The following is a 15,950-nucleotide window of genomic DNA, read 5'->3' as shown; positions in this document are numbered from 1 at the left end:
TGAGGATTATACAGGACACAAACAAATTTGCTGACTCTCAGATGACACGTTGCATGAAAGACTTCTGGAGGTAATCCTGGACTCAATCCATTGATGGGTAGGATTCAACAGTAAGGAATCTTCACTGGACAGACATCTTTAGTCAAAATACTGAATGTGATAATCATTTTTATAAAAGTCCTCCTGTACTTGGTGAGAGTAGAAGCAAGCATTTCTGCGTCCCCTTCAACTTTCTGATGTCCATCTTTGAAATGAAGTTAGAGATGTCTCCTCTTGTCAGTCCACTATCCACAACAGTTGCAGGTTTATGGATCGGTATGGGCCTCCTTGTTTGGAGGCAAACATCTTAATTGCTGAAATTAGCAAGCTGCTTGGGGAACCCATTCTATGTAGCAAATCCATGGAGCACAGAGTCTTGCTTCAACTCAGTGATCATGGTGACCTCCAGGGTTACAAAGTGGGAGCTCTGTTACATGGTCAACATTGGCCTCCAGCACATCTCCCCCCACTTCCTGCACCTCTGCCCTTGAAACCTAACCCTCCAACCTCAAAAAGGATAGACCCCCCCACCCCGAGTCCTCAACTTTCAATACACCTAATCTTTGGATACAGTGCATTATCCTCAGTCATTTCTGCCATCTACCATCAGACCCCACCACCAGAGATATATTTCTGTCCACATGGCTATCACCATTCCGCAGACACCATCCCTCCTGCGACTCCCTCATTAGGTCCATACGTCCCACCAACCCACCCTAAACTCCCGGCAACTTCCCTTGTCCTTGAAAGAAGTGTAAAATCTGCACTGACACCTCCCTCATCTCCAACCAAAGTCCCAAAAGATCCTTCTACATCCGGCAGAGATTTTCCTGCACATCCAAACACCTCATCTACTGTGTCCGTTATTCTCGATGTGGCCTCCTCTACACTGGGGAGGCAGGACTCCAAATGGTGGAATGTTTCAGAGAACATCTCTGGGACACACACCAAACAGCCCCATGCCCCATGGCCGATTACTTCAACCCCCCCCTCCCACTTCTCCAAGGACATGCTAGTCTTGGGCCTCCTCCATCGCCAAATCCAAGCCACCTGATGCCTGGAGGACAAACATCTCATCTTCCACCTTGGGACCCTCCAACCACAAGGCATCAATGTCAATTTCACCAGTTTCCTCAACTCAACTGCCCCCACCTCATCTCAGATCTGACCATTCAACTTGGCACCACCCTCTTGAACTGTCCGACCTGTCTACCTTCCTTCCTATCTATCTGCTCCACCCTCCCCTCCAACCTATCACCATCACCCCCCACCTGCATCTACCTATCGCCTTCCCAACTACCTTCCCCCCAGGCCCACCCACACTCCCCTATTTATCTGTCAGCAGCACCCCCCCACCCCAAATTCTAGATAAAGGGCTTATGCCCATAACATTGATTCTTTTGCTCTTCGGATACTGCCTGACCTGCTGTGCTTTTCCAGCACCACACTTTTCTGCTCTGCTACCTGACATGCAATGCCATAGCAAGGTCTGATGTTGACTATTTGGAGACAGCTGGCATGAGCCTTTAAGAATAATGATGATGTGAACCTGTGGAGCAAGGTCAAAGATCCCACTGTGTCTGATAATCTAATTATATGCCACATTTTTGACCACTCACTTAGCCTATCAGGCTTCCTTTGCAGATTTTTTATGTCCTCATTACAATATGTATTTGTATCATCAGCAAATTTAATACTTTGTACTTTGCCCACCCCTCCAAGTGATTAATACAGGAAACAAATAATTTGAGACCCTCGGACTGACCCTTGTGGCACTCCACTAGTTACATCTTTCCAACCTTAAAAGACTGATTAATCTTGACCCTCTATTATGTGTGTTTACAATCCTCAGTCTGTGATAATACATTATCCCCAAGACTATCTTCTTCAATAACATTTAATGTTGCAACTTATCAAATGCCTTCTGGAAATTCAAATACACTACATCTACTGATTTGCTATGTCTATTTTGCTCATTATGTCCTCAAAGTACTCTAGAAAATTTGTCAAACATGATTTTCCTTTCAAAAATTACGATGACTCTCTGTTCAATTGCATTAAGCTTTTCTTAAACATGCTGCTACTTTCTCCTTGATAATGGACTCTAGCACTTTCTCAATATTGTGTTGAAATCTGTTCCACCTGCCTCTTCTCTGTCTGTAGCCTTGTTTCATCTCTGATGGTTGCTCCTTTTCCTGGTCTTAGGGTCCTATCTTTCGTCATGATCTGGACAATGTGATCCCATGGTTAAGGAAAGATTATTGAGGTCTATCACTGTTAATCCTCCTCACCTCTATCTAGATGTTCCCATTCTTTACTGATTCTGCTCGGCAGTTTTTCAGTATCCTGTGCCTGATCATTTGGATGGAGAATGATGTAATTGAACAAATTTATGAACCTCAGGTACATGGAAACCAGATCCTCATTTTTTGCTTGCTTGCACTCATAAAATTTCTGTTGTAACTGTCAGGCTCCTGCTGTGCCCAACAACACTTGTGTGCAGAGAGTCTTTGGCTACAGACTTGTTTGAACACCTGTATCTCTTTCCCATATTCCCTGCAAGGGTTTTCTGATTAAATGTTCCATCATGAAGATGGCATGGCCACTTACATTGAGGCCCCTGGTCACTGGAAACAGCAGTGTCCTTAATCCAGTCTTCAATCACTAGATTGTCAGTCGACCCTGAATCTGTCCACCATCCTAATTTTCAGTAAGTAGAATATCTGACCAGGCATACTACTTCCTTCCTTTCTAATATCAAGGGAGTGCACAAGGGAAGGCTCTGTCTGGGCCTGGCCTAAAGGTCCAAGTGCCTCCACCAATACCTAAACTTCCAATGATCTGCGAACAGCTTCAGCTTCCCTCAGAGACATTGCCAGTTTCCAGTCCGACATCTTGGCTAGGTACCAATCAACCTTTGCCTGCCTGTGTTTAATGCCTGGGCTGTGGAACCCTGCTGATTACACCAGAAATTTAACATGAATTTGAACACAGCTGAAAGATTATAAAGCATTTTGATATTATGAATTATGATTCTTTATTCCACTGGACTCAGGTCATCAGAAACTACAAAGGGATATTAACAATAAACAAAAAACTATTTACATTAGGTACATGGAATGATCACGTCGCCTGCATTAGGCTGAGGAATTCCTTTGTCTGCCCTCTCTTCCTATTAGCTCTCTCCCCACCAAAGACATTCTATTTTCTAGTGAGAGCTCCAATTTCTCCAGTTGTCCTCTCTCACTGACACCACTTGCTGCTGAAGGTTCAATTGCATTCCAATGCTAAAATGGAGCAGCTACAAAATCTGCTTGGACAATTGAACTGACTGGGCCCACAGACAAGACCTCATGACCTGATGTCTTAAAACTAGACATGGTCAAACAAAACATTTAAATATAGACTAATATGAACTGTAAGTTGTTTTATGTTGAATCCAAGTCAATAAAACTGATTGTTTAGAGTGATTTCGTTCAACAGAATTTATGGGTTTTTAAATGTAGCTAGTATCATAGTATTTCCTGTGGGAGAAAGTGGGAAATGTTCCTTGGCATGGGAAGCTGAGAAAATGAGAGAAGTAAGAAGTACTCTGCTGAAACTTTTGCACATGTTGAGATGGTTAATGTATTATGTCTAACAATATTTTTGATATCAAGATGTTGAAGAAACCATAACTATTGAATAAGTGAAAGTGAGCACTGCAAATGCTGGAGATTAAAATCAAGAGTGTGATAGTGGAAAAGCACAGCAGGTCGGGCAGCATCCGAGGATCAGGAATGGGCTGATGAAGGGCTTTTGCCTGAAACTTTGATTTTACTGCTCCTCGGATGCTGCCTGAACTGCTGTGCTCTTCCAGCACCACTAATCCAGAATTTTGCCCGAAATGCCAATTTTCCTGCTCCTCAGATGCTGCCTGACCTGCTCTGCTTTTCCAGTACCACACTCATAATTATTGAACGTTAAATAGATAACTTCTCTGAGATAATATGCACTCAAAGAAATGTTGCAAAGAAGAAAACATTAAAATCAATATTTTGAGTTTGAAATGAATACTAGAGAAAGAAAACTCCAAACTCAAATCAGTAAATAGTTCCACCATGGTTAGGGTTTGGCACACTCACTGCTGCAGTCTGAGTTTGATTCTAGGTCAGGGGATGACCCTTTAACTCTCCAGGTCAAAATGTCCATATAAAGCATACCAGAATTTCAAAAGAGTTGGGGAATTTCAAGAATTTCAAAAGAGATGAATATTGTGGCTATCTGTAAGGAGAAGACGCTGGGGACACTGAAAGGTCGAAGGTGGACAAATCACTCGGATCATATCAACTACACCTGAGGGTTCTGGAGGAGACAGCTGTGGAGATTCTAGAGACATTGTTGGTAATCATTCAGGAAACAACTAGAATCCGGGAGGGTCCCAGAGGACTGGAAAATGGTTAATGTAGCACACTTTTTAAGAAGGGAGTGAGATAGATCACCAAAAATTGTAGGCCGTGTACCCTGACCTCGATTGTTGATAAGAATTTAAGAGTCCAATGAAGGACCCGAGTGTGGAGTACTTAAAAATACATGGCTGAGTCAGCATGCCTTCATGAGTGGAGATAATGCCCAATAAATCTGTTAGAACTCTTTGAGGAGGTAATGAGCAAGTTAGACAAAGGAGATCCATTAGACCCAATTTATTTGAATTTCCAGAAGCTTTTTGACAAGGTGCCACACAGGAGGCTCATAAATAAGATAAGAGCCCATGGTGTTAGGGGTAAGTTACTAGCATGGATAGAGGATTGGCAGAAGGCAGTGTGTGGAAGCAAAGGGATCTTTTTCAGGATGGTAGCTGGTGATGAGTGGAGTTTCATAGGAATCAGTTTTGGGGTCACAACTATTCTTTTTTACATTAATGACCTGGACAAAGCAACTGAGGGAATTGCTGCTAAATTTGCAGATGACACAAAGTTATGTTGAGGGACAGGTGACGTCGAGAAGGTGGGGAAGGACTGCAGAAGGACTTGGACATGATAGGAGAGTGGAATAAAATGTGGGAGAGTTAGGTTATGTATTTTGTTTGGAAAAATAGAGGTGTGAACTATTTTCTAAATGGGGAAAGGCTTCGGAAATCTGAAGCACAAAGGGATATGGCTATTTCTGCTCCTATATCTGATGGTCTTATGATACAAACCATTAACTGTCTTATTTGTTTTACCAAAATTAAAACTTTCAGTGAGGTGGGAATCCTAGGAGCTGCATACCTTGTGATATAAGTCTTGGTTTGTAAGATTTGTTTCTCCTCTTCAGTAGCTTCTTTTTATCTTGTCTGAATGTTTGTACTTGTCAGTTTTATGTTTTTTAAGAAAGAAGAGGATCTATTGCTGTTGAAAATAATGTCAGTTGAACGTATATATTTGCTATATGCTCTATTTGTGAAGGCAGTTGATACTAACTGGGGAAAGTGCAACTGTAGTGTCCCTACCTCTAAGCTACAAGGCTCAAGTCCTGCCTGCCCTGGAGGTGCAATAACATACCCAAGCAGGTTAATTTTAAAGAATAAGGACTAGATTTCACCTGGGAGAGGCTGCTCAGTGGAAGCAAAAAGTAATTTGTACTTAGGCTGTACAGAGTATAATGAACCTATGTGGAAGACAGACAGGCTCCTACTTATTCTGTTGCCAGATGCATTTTTATCAGATTAACATCTTCCTCCCTGAGGAACTGTATTTTCTCATTCCCACCTCCACCATTAACTCCTCTACTTTCAGGAAATACCTTTCAGTTCCCTGCTGAATGTAGAGGTACTTGGCAGTGTAAAGAGGTTGGCAGGAGTGAGGCACATGTTCAGCCTTGCACTATTATCATGTTAAGAGCTGAGGACAACAAATTTACATGCTCATCTTCAATGGAATCAACATAATCTGATTGCAAATTGAAATCTCCCACACTCAAAAACTAGGCTAAGCCAACTTTTCGCACAGCATCTTTGCAAATTAGATTCACACACCTTGGAAACAGGCTCTCAGCCCAACTTGTCCATGCTGACCAGCCTTCCTAAACTGAACTAGTCCCATTTGCTTATGATGACCCATATCCCTCTAAACTTATCTACGCACCTGTCCAAATGTCTTTTAAATGTTGTAATCGTACCCACCTCTACCTCTTTGTCTGGCAGCTTGTTCCAATACGCACCGCCCTCTGTGTGAATAAGTTGCCCTTTAAGTCCCTTTTAAATCTTTCCCTTCTCATCTTAACCTATGCCCTCAAGGTTTAGACTCCCCATTCCCTGGGAAAAAGACCTTGACTTTTCACCTTATCTATGCCCTTCATGATTTTATAAATTTCTACGACGTCACCCCTCAACCTTCTACATTCCAGAGGAAAACAGTCTGAGCCTATCCAGCCTCTCCTTTTAATATGAACCTTCCAATCTTATCTTTGTAAATCTTTTTTGCACTCTTTCCAGTTTAATAATGTCCTTCCTATAGCAGGGTGACCAGAATTTTTACATCATGCTCCAAATGTGACCGTACCAATTTCTTGCACAGCTGTAACATGATGTCCCAACTCCTGCACTCAATACTCTGACCGGTGGAGGCAAGGGTGCTAAATGTCTTTTTCACTACCTTGTCTACCTGTGACACCACTTTCAAGGAACTATGTACCTGCACCCTTCGGTCCCTCAGTTCAAAAAAACTCTCTAGGGCTCTACCATGAATTGATAAATCCTGCCCTGGTTTGTCTTCCCAAAATGCAACATCTTGCATTTATCTGCATTAAACTCCATCTGGCCATTTCATGGCCCACTAGCCAAGTTGATCAAGATCCCATTGTACTCTTAGCCTTCTTCACTGTCCACTGTACCACCAATTTTCGTGTCATCTGCAAACCTACTATATTCTTATCCAAATCGTCTATATAAATGACAAATGACAGTGGACCCAGCACTGATCCTAGTGGCCCATTGCTGGTCACAGATCTGCAGTACAGAAAAACAACCCTCGACCACACCCTCTGTCTCATTTTGTCAAGCCAATTTTGTATCCAATTGATTAGCTCTTCTGGGTCTCATATGATCTAGCCTTACAAACCAGTCTACCTTATGGTACCTTGTTGAACGCTTGCAAGAGTCCATGTAGATAATGTCTATTGCACTGCTTACATCTAGCTTCTTAGTCACCTCTTAACATGATTTCCCATGTACAAAGCCATGCTGACTATCCCTAATCAGCCCTTACCTTTCTCTCAGAATCCCCTCCAACAACTTACCCATCACTGACATTAGGCTCACTAGTCTGTGGTTCCCTGGCTTTTCCTTGTAGCCTTTCTTCAATTATTGCAAAACATAAGCTACTCTCCATTCTTCTGACATTTCGCCACGGTTATCAATAATACCTCTGCTAGAAGACCAGCAATTTGTTCCCTAGCTTTCCACAATATTCTGGGATACACTTGAATGAGGTGCTGTGGATTTACGAACCTTTGGTTCAGAGTCTCTATGCCTTACAAAAGGCCTAAGCAGTAACAAGCTAGTACTGCCCTGCATGACAATGTTAAGTAAGTTTTAGCATGTATTTAACCCACGCTACAAACTGTCACTCCCAGCAGACATCAAATGTAAACTTAAGTCACCTACATACACAAGAGAAATAATGAATGCAAAGATGAAAGGTAGCCTCTTGAACATGGTAACAAATATAAACAGTGAGTAGTAATAGTAAACTTACCGCCCCTACTAAACTACTAGCACTGCCATGAAACTCTGTTCCGGTTTCCCTGAAAGGATAAGGTACATTCAGAGAGACTGGCCTGGTTTTTTTGTTATTTCCAGTTGAGTTGTCAGAGTTCCATGAGCTACAGTTTACTGATGGAAGGCTGCTGTTTAGTTTCTCGTAGGATTCAATGCCATCAAGAAATAATGTTGGAATACGATGTTGCAATCTCCTTCTACTACATGGAGTTGTTGGAGGTGTGGCACACACTCTGGAAAATTGTGTTGGAGAATGGCTTCTCCTCAGCAGTGGATTTAGTCCTGCAACAGCCAATGCCTGTATGATGAAAATAAATACTCTTGAGACACATACAGATACAACAGGATCACTTTCTTTTGTTTTGAAAAGCATTTTCACCACTGTGTGAAACAATTAACTTTACAAAGTGCTATTCACATCAAATATCCTTTACTTTGACAAGAATAAAATGTTTTATCAGACCATGGCCTCTGACCATAAGTAGAGCATTTCACCACATTTGCAAAGCATGTTGGGATCATTGACAAAATTTTGTGCAATCTGCAATTTGTGCTAAATTTTGCTAAAGTGCTGAATGCTGCAGGAGCAAGCTGGATAAACAGAGTATGACCATTAGCAAGTAAAACCACAAATTCAATAAAACCAGTGGCTGCAGACTCAGCAGACGGATACCTGTGTAAGGGATGACATTCTGTCTGAAGAACTGTTTACGTAATTTTATCTGAAACTGTGGGCTTTACTGTGGTTAAGGGCATAAAGGGCTTTTGATCTCTTTAATCAGGGAGACGGCTTGGTCAAAACCCTGCGTTTAGTGTGACCTCATCTCCTAAAAGCTTTTACTTGTGATTTGACTTGTTACTAAATCTGATTCTCGTGTAATTTTATCTACAACAGGGTAGTAATTGGCCGGGTTGGATTTGTACTACTTTTTTGTCTGGGGCACATCTGGTCCGTTTCCACGTTGCCACTTCCATAATGTAGCTGTACTGGAACAGTTGGTCTAGGAATGTGGCAAGTCCTAGAGCACAAGTCTTCAGTACTACTGCTGAAATGTTGTCAGAGCCCATATCCTTTGCAGTGTCCAGTACCTCCAACCATTTCTTGATATCAAGTGGAGTGAATTGAATTGGTCGAAGATTGGCAGTGTGATGCTGGCTACCATCCAGAGAAGGCAGATATAGATCATCCACTCAGCAGTTCTGGCTGATGATTGCTGCGAAGGCTTCGGCCTTACCTTTTGCACAGTTGTTCTAGGCTCTTCCACTTTTGAGGATGGGGATATTTGTGGAGTCACCTCTTCTACTGAGTTGTCCACCACCATTCATGATTGGATGTGGCAGTGTAGTAGAGCTTAGACCTGATCCGTTGGTTGTGGAATCACTTAATTCTGTCCATCACTTGCTGCTTATGTTGTCTGGCATAGCGTCACCCTAAGTTGACACCTCATTTTTAGATATGCTTGCAGGTACTCCTTGCATGACCTCCATTAAACCAGGGTTGATCTCCTGGCACGATGGTAATTGTTGAATGGGGGATATGCTGGACTATGAGGTTGTAGGTCATGTCGGAGTACTATACTGCTGCTGTTGATGCCCCACAGTGCCTCATGGATGCCCAGACTTGAGTTGTTAGATCTGCTCAAAGTCTGTCCCATTTAGCATAATGTTAGTGCCATATAACATGTTGGAAGGTATTCTCATTATGAATGTGGGACCTCATCTCCACAAGGACTGTGTAATGATCATTCTTACTGACACTCTCTGGAATAGATGTATCTGCAGCAGGCAACTTGGTGAGGAAGAGGTCAAGTATGTTTTTCCCTCATTGGTTCCATCATCACACATACTGCAGACCCAGTCAAGCAGCTATGTTCTTCAGGACCTGATCATAGAACATAGAAAAATACAGTGCAGAACAGGCCCTTTGGCCCTTGATGTTGCACCGACCCGTGAATTATTCTCAGCTCATCCCCATCATCATTCATGTGCTCATCCAAGGATTGTTTAAATCTCCATAATGTGGCTGAGTTAACTACATTGGCAGGTAGGGCATTCCATGCCCTTACCATTCTCTGAGTAAAGAGCCTGCCTCTGACATTTGTATTAAATCTATCACCCTGCAATTCGTAGTTATGCCCTCTGGTACAAGCTGACGTCATCATCCTAGGAAAAAGACTTTCACTGTCTACCCTATCTAATCGTCTGATAATCTTGTATGTCTCTATCAAATCCCCTCTTATCCTTCTTCTTTGCAATGAGAACAGACCCAATTCTCTCAGCCTTTCCTCATAAGATCTTCCCTCCAGACCAGGCAACATCCTCGTAAATCTCCTTTGCACCTTTTCTAATGCTTCCACATCCTTCCCAAAATATGGCTACCAGAACTGTACACAATATTCCAAGTGTGGCCTTTTTAATAGTTGCAGCATAATATTGCAGCTCTGGAACTCAATCCCTCTACTAATAAAACCTAACACACTGCATGCCTTCTTAACAGTAGCTCAATCAGCAGCTGCCAAGCCAATCTTGGTGGTGTGTATTGAAATCCCCACCCTTGCCACCATCAGTACTTTATCCAAAGTGGTGTCCATCTTGGAGGAGTTACTGATTCATCAAGAGGGAGGACGGTACATGGTAACCATCAGGAGGTTTCCTTGTCTGTGCTTAACCCAGTGCTATGAGGCTTCATGAGGTCTGAAGTCAAAGCTGAGGAGACTCAGGGCAACTGGGAGATCGTTACCTCAGCTGGGTTTGCCCTGCTGGTGGGACCAGGATTTATTCAGGGATGCTGATGATGGTGCCTGGGACACTACCTGTGAGGTATGATTCCATGAGCATGACTATGTCAGGCTGTTGCTTGGCTATTCTGTGAGACAGCTCTCCTAATTTTGGCACTAGCCACCAGTTATTAGGAAGGAGGGCTTTGCAGGGTCAACAGGATGTTTTCACTGCTGTTGTTTCCAGTGTTTAGCCTGATACCAGGTGGTCCATCTGGTTTGTTACAACGGAGTAGCTGGCAAGGCCATTTCAGAGGGTGGTTGAGAGTCAAACACATTGCTGTGGCTCTGGAGTCACATGTGGCCAGACCATGTGGGGATGGCACTTTTTCCTCCCTGAAGGATATTAGTGAATCTGATGAGTTTTTTCCAACAATTGATGATGGTATAATGTCATTAATAGATATTTAATTCCAGATATTTTTATTAAATTTGAATTCCACCATTTGCCACAGTGGGATTTGAACCCAGTTTCCTGGAAAATTAACTAAGTTTTTGGGCTAATAGCCTTGTGCAAATATCACTAGGTCATGGCCTCCCCAGTTGGGACTGTTTCTAGGTCTCTGTCTCGCTCTTGCAGAAGAAGCAGCTACAGCTCCTGAAGGGGCTTCTAAATAGCCGAGGGCATATTGGGTAGTCAATTAGTGGGGGTGGAGGAGTAAAGGAGGTGGGACAAAAAATGTAGGCTCAATATAAACTGATTATGGAAGCCATCTTTGTTGCTGTTTCATGAAACCGTTGCAGCATTATTGCAGAACTGGGCCAGTAACAGTGCTGGAATGCAGGAAGGAGTGCCAATAATTTTGCTAATGCCAAACTGAAGACTTTCTTTGAGACATTAATGAAGTTGAGGGAGGTGCTCTTATTGGTGGTAGGAGAAGGTCCCCAAATCAAGACATTTGTGGTTGAGGTGGTAGAAGACACATTAAATGAATTTGGAGAAGTACAGACAAAAGTTCAATGACCTTCACTCTGGTGAAGGGAGTGCTTGACAGACCTGTGGATTTTAAATCTCCAGCAGACACACCAAACTGGGAGCCTTGCATGTTTCTTTGGAACATGGGATAAAAGTATCAATTTAATTTGCACCTACTGACCTCTTGGCAAGGCTCAGAGCCATAGAGCTATTGAGGACATGCGAGCACTGTAACAGACAACTACTTCTCAAAATGCCATAGACACCAAAAGTGCCTTATCTTCCCCCCCCAAAGGGTTTGGACAGTAAGCGAACTCTTCACCATACACACTGCAATGAAAGAGAGCACTGGAGATGATAAGATGGTCAGGGAAGGTGAGCCTGGTAGCCTTTGTGAAGGAAGTAAATGGAAATTGATCAAGAAAGATTCATCATAATATCAGGAGGTATGGAATGTAATGAAGTTCAGTACTGAAAATGCCTTTGTTTTCCAAGGATCATTCTCATGGTCTTTTCTTGTACCTCCTGCAGGTTCAAACACCAAAACACAGAGAAATAAACACAAAGAGAAATTCTGATGTCTGCACCAGTTCAGGTATCTCTGCAAAAAGCCACATCCTCCACTAGCTCAGACACGATCACGTAGGTAGGTTATCTTACTGGCAATGGATAAGGTGGCACTGGATGAAGAGCAACCTGGACTGGTGGAGAATAAAGGAGTCATAATAGTTTGCAAGATAGTGACAGCACTCATCTATGAAGCTCTTGTGGTCACAAATTATTTGAAGATTAAGGGAGTAGAAGCCTGCACTGTTGACGAACCTACTGCTCAGATAACTGGAATTGCCTGGGTGTTTTTATGTCCAGGTTGCTCCCTCTTTGGTGGTATGGCCTATAGACGGTATGGCCTTAATGTATTTCCTGTTCCTTATTGTTCTCCTTTGCTCTCCTCGTGCTTGGGGCTCTGCTTTGTCTGTGGAGAATGGTGTTCCTTATTGATATTAGATTCAAAATCTGAGAGCCGTGTGCTTATTGTCTTCCATGTGTTCAGGTGGCTTCCCAATTGCACCTGGAAATTTTTCCCTTTCTTCCTTTGCCACAATCATACCAGAACAGTGATTTTTGCACTAAGTGCAGTCAATGCTCTCCATTTGCAATCTGCATAGACCTGATGTGCCAATTTCATGAATCTATTTGCCCAATTTCCCATGGGTGACCAGGACACTTTCTCTCTGCTGTGTTAATTCCATGAACAGGTGCAGAAAATAGTCATGAAGAGTAATAGAATGCTGGCTTTCATATCTAAAAGTTGAAATATAAAGATGCAAACATAATGCTGCAATTGTACAAAACCCTGAATAGACTTAACTTAGAATACTGCGAGCACATCCAGGCACAACATCTTAGAAAGGATGTTTTGGCCTTGGATGGAGTTTAAAACAGGCTCACAAGGACTAGACTTAAGGAGTTAAATTATAAAGAGAGATTATACAAATCAGGCCTTTATTCTCCAGAATTTAGAAGATTAAAGGTTAATCTAATTGAGATCTTCATGATGTTAACAGGGTAGATAAAGATAAATTATTTGCAATGGTTGAAAATTCTAGAACTGTGGGTAGAGTCTAAGAATTAGGGCCAGGCCATTCAGGAAAGATGTTAGAAAGCACTTCTACATGCAAAGGGTTGTGGAACTCTCTTCCTCAAATGGTGGTCAATGCGAATTCAATTGTTAAATTTAAATCTGAGATAGACAGTTTTTTTTATTAAGGAAGAGTATCAAAAAATATGGGCCCAAGGCATGCATTTGGAGTTAAGCCATATATCAGCCACGATTTTATTAAATGGTGGAGTGCGCTCAAGGGGTTGAGTGGCCTACTCCTGTATCTATGTTCCATGTATCTGACCCAACATGCAGGCCATATTTTCGCACCAATATCAAAGCATGCTCCTCAACAAGCTCAGCATGAGCTATTTAACTAACTTAATTGCACACATGATCAGATAGGACACGTTCTGAGGCCAGTTTTCCCTCACCCTGATGAAATTAACTTTGTCATTTGCTTGCCTTAGTTCCTATCATCAATGGGACCTAAAATCCATCCCTTCTTAACAAAGTGTCCAAAGTTGGGAAATACAAGTCTGGGAGAAAGGAAAAGAAGGGTGATTGTCCCTGATTGGAAAAGATGATAAGATCTGTAAAATAAGGACAAAACGAATGGGAGCAGAAGCAGATCATATAGCTGATTGAGCTTCTTCCACCATTTTCAATCAGCATCATTGCTGATCAGATCTTGATTTTAACCTCAATATTCAGTCTGTTCCCCAAACCCTTGACTTATCTATAACTCAACCCTGAATAAAATTCATAGAAAATAGGAGCAGGCTATTTGGCCTTTCAACCTTCCTTTGCTGTTCATTAATGTCATCCAATTCATTAGCATTACTGCTTTTTCGACATAGCCTTTGATCACTATAGTTCTCCCCCACCCATTCTGGTGTCATACCCAACTCTTCCTTGAAACCATACAATGTTTGGCCTTGACTGCTTTCTGTGTTAATAAATTCCACAGACTCATCACTTTCTAGGTGAAGAAATTTCTCCTCATTTCAGTGGTTTACCCTGTAACTTTAGACTGTGACCCATGATGTTGGACTCTCCTGCCATTGGGTATATCCTTTCTGCATCTACCCTGTCTAGTTCTGAGAGACTTTTATGGGTTTTTCTGATATCCCCTCTTATTCTTCTGAACTCCATTGAATACAATTCTAATGAATTCTATCTGTCATGATGCATTAGTTCCACTATCCCAGAAATCAGTCTGGTAACCCTTCACTACACTCCCTCTATAGAAGGAACACCTTTCCTTTGAAAAAGAGACCAAACTTGTGCACAATACTCCAGGTGTAGTCTCACAAAGGCTTCATACAATTGCAGCATCCCTGCTCCTGTACTCAAACCATCTTGCTATCAAAGCCAACATACCATTTGCCTTCTTTGCAGTCCTGCTGAACTTGCAGGCTTACCTTCAGTGACTGGTGTATGATGACACTGAGGTCTCATTGCACATTTCACTCTCTCAATTTATAACCCTTCAGATAACAATTTGCCTTCCTGCTTTTGCTACCAAAATGGATAACCTCTCATCTAACCACATTATGCTACATCTGTAATGCATCTGCCCACCTCCTAGGATGCTGTTGGGGCCTGAAGTTTCAATAATCTGTAAAACTGGTTCAAACAGATAACTGTGAAGGAATAGCTTTTTCTGGAATCACTTGAATATAATGAAAATACAGACACATTGCACTGCAGATGATTGGGCCTTCAGGGATATAGCGTAGTTCACTGCTTTAAAGATCTTTGGCCCGGCCTCACAAATGTATCAAGATTGGTCCAATGGAACCAATGATGTATCCAGAACATACTGGAGGAGAAACATTGCCTCTATTGACCTCATTGGCTTGAATTTTACAATCTAGGTCAGAATCCCTATTTCTGATTCAGATCAGACAAAGATTTGGCCATTTATCTTTCCAGGACATTGCCAGCTAAATGGCTGAGGCAAGAAATTACATGAATGAAGCAATCCACACCAGCAAACCATGTAGGCAGTAGCAAAGTGGATCATCACAGAAACCATTCCCCCTTTTACGACAATAGCTATATTCTATGTTTAAAGGTCCCAAATCCACTTTGACATCTACTGAGAGAAAGTAAATGCTTAAGGTAAATGAGGGGTTAGGTTGGCAGATAGTTTGGGGCAGCAGGGTATCAAATGGGTACGGGATACATATCCCTGGCACGTCAAGTGATTACAGATGCTAGTTGGTGGGGTGTAACATGTATGAGGGAATATAGGTGATAGGTGAATGAGTGGGTACATGTGGTAGTTCATGATTGAGAGGGCAGGGTGTGCCAGTTTGGAACAGCATGTTCAGGAGTCCGGGGTTTTAGTTGGTCTGATGTCCATGGGAGAGTGGGTTAGGGCTGTTTGGGTGTCCATGGAAGCATAGGTGGAAATAGTTGGGTCAGTTGTTGGTGGGGAGTGAGGGTTTGGGTCAATTAGATGATTGTGGAGACTGGGATTTGTTGGGTGGGAATGAGGAGTGGATGGGCTGGGATTGGGTTGATAGGTGGAGTTGGATGCCAAGGTCAGTATGACTGATTGGACAGGGGGGGTCAGTTAAATTGTTGACCAGGAGTCAGAGTAGTTTTTAATCCTCTGACCTTTCCTAACTATCTATTAAGATGAATAGTTAGAATTCTCTGAGTAACTCATTGTGATTTTTTAAAGGGTTACAGACACCAAGCAATTGTCCTTTAAAAGTATAAACCCCTCAGGCAATTCCCATGTAGTTAAGTATCTTGGATTATATAAGAGGTCCTAACATGAATCTTACATGGTATGTGTGGTTTCTAATTATCTGGAGACTGAAGGTCTGAAGCAATAACAAAGCATCAATATCCAAGCAAGATGCC

General features: G+C 42.2%; 1 protein-coding gene across 1 annotated transcript in view; it reads right to left on the bottom strand.

Annotated features, from left to right (window-relative positions):
• Positions 1-15,950, bottom strand: part of LOC140458125 (voltage-dependent L-type calcium channel subunit alpha-1C-like) — a 151,593-nt gene that overhangs the window by 14,999 nt on the left and 120,644 nt on the right. The window contains exon 16 of the mRNA XM_072552232.1: positions 7,755-8,075. Coding sequence (XP_072408333.1) covers positions 7,755-8,075 — 321 coding nt within the window. The remainder of the gene's footprint in view (positions 1-7,754; positions 8,076-15,950) is intronic.

This window comes from Chiloscyllium punctatum, chromosome 32 (genome assembly GCF_047496795.1).
Source record: "Chiloscyllium punctatum isolate Juve2018m chromosome 32, sChiPun1.3, whole genome shotgun sequence".
Classification (NCBI taxonomy): domain Eukaryota; kingdom Metazoa; phylum Chordata; class Chondrichthyes; order Orectolobiformes; family Hemiscylliidae; genus Chiloscyllium; species Chiloscyllium punctatum.
This window is presented reverse-complemented; position numbering and strand designations above follow the sequence as displayed.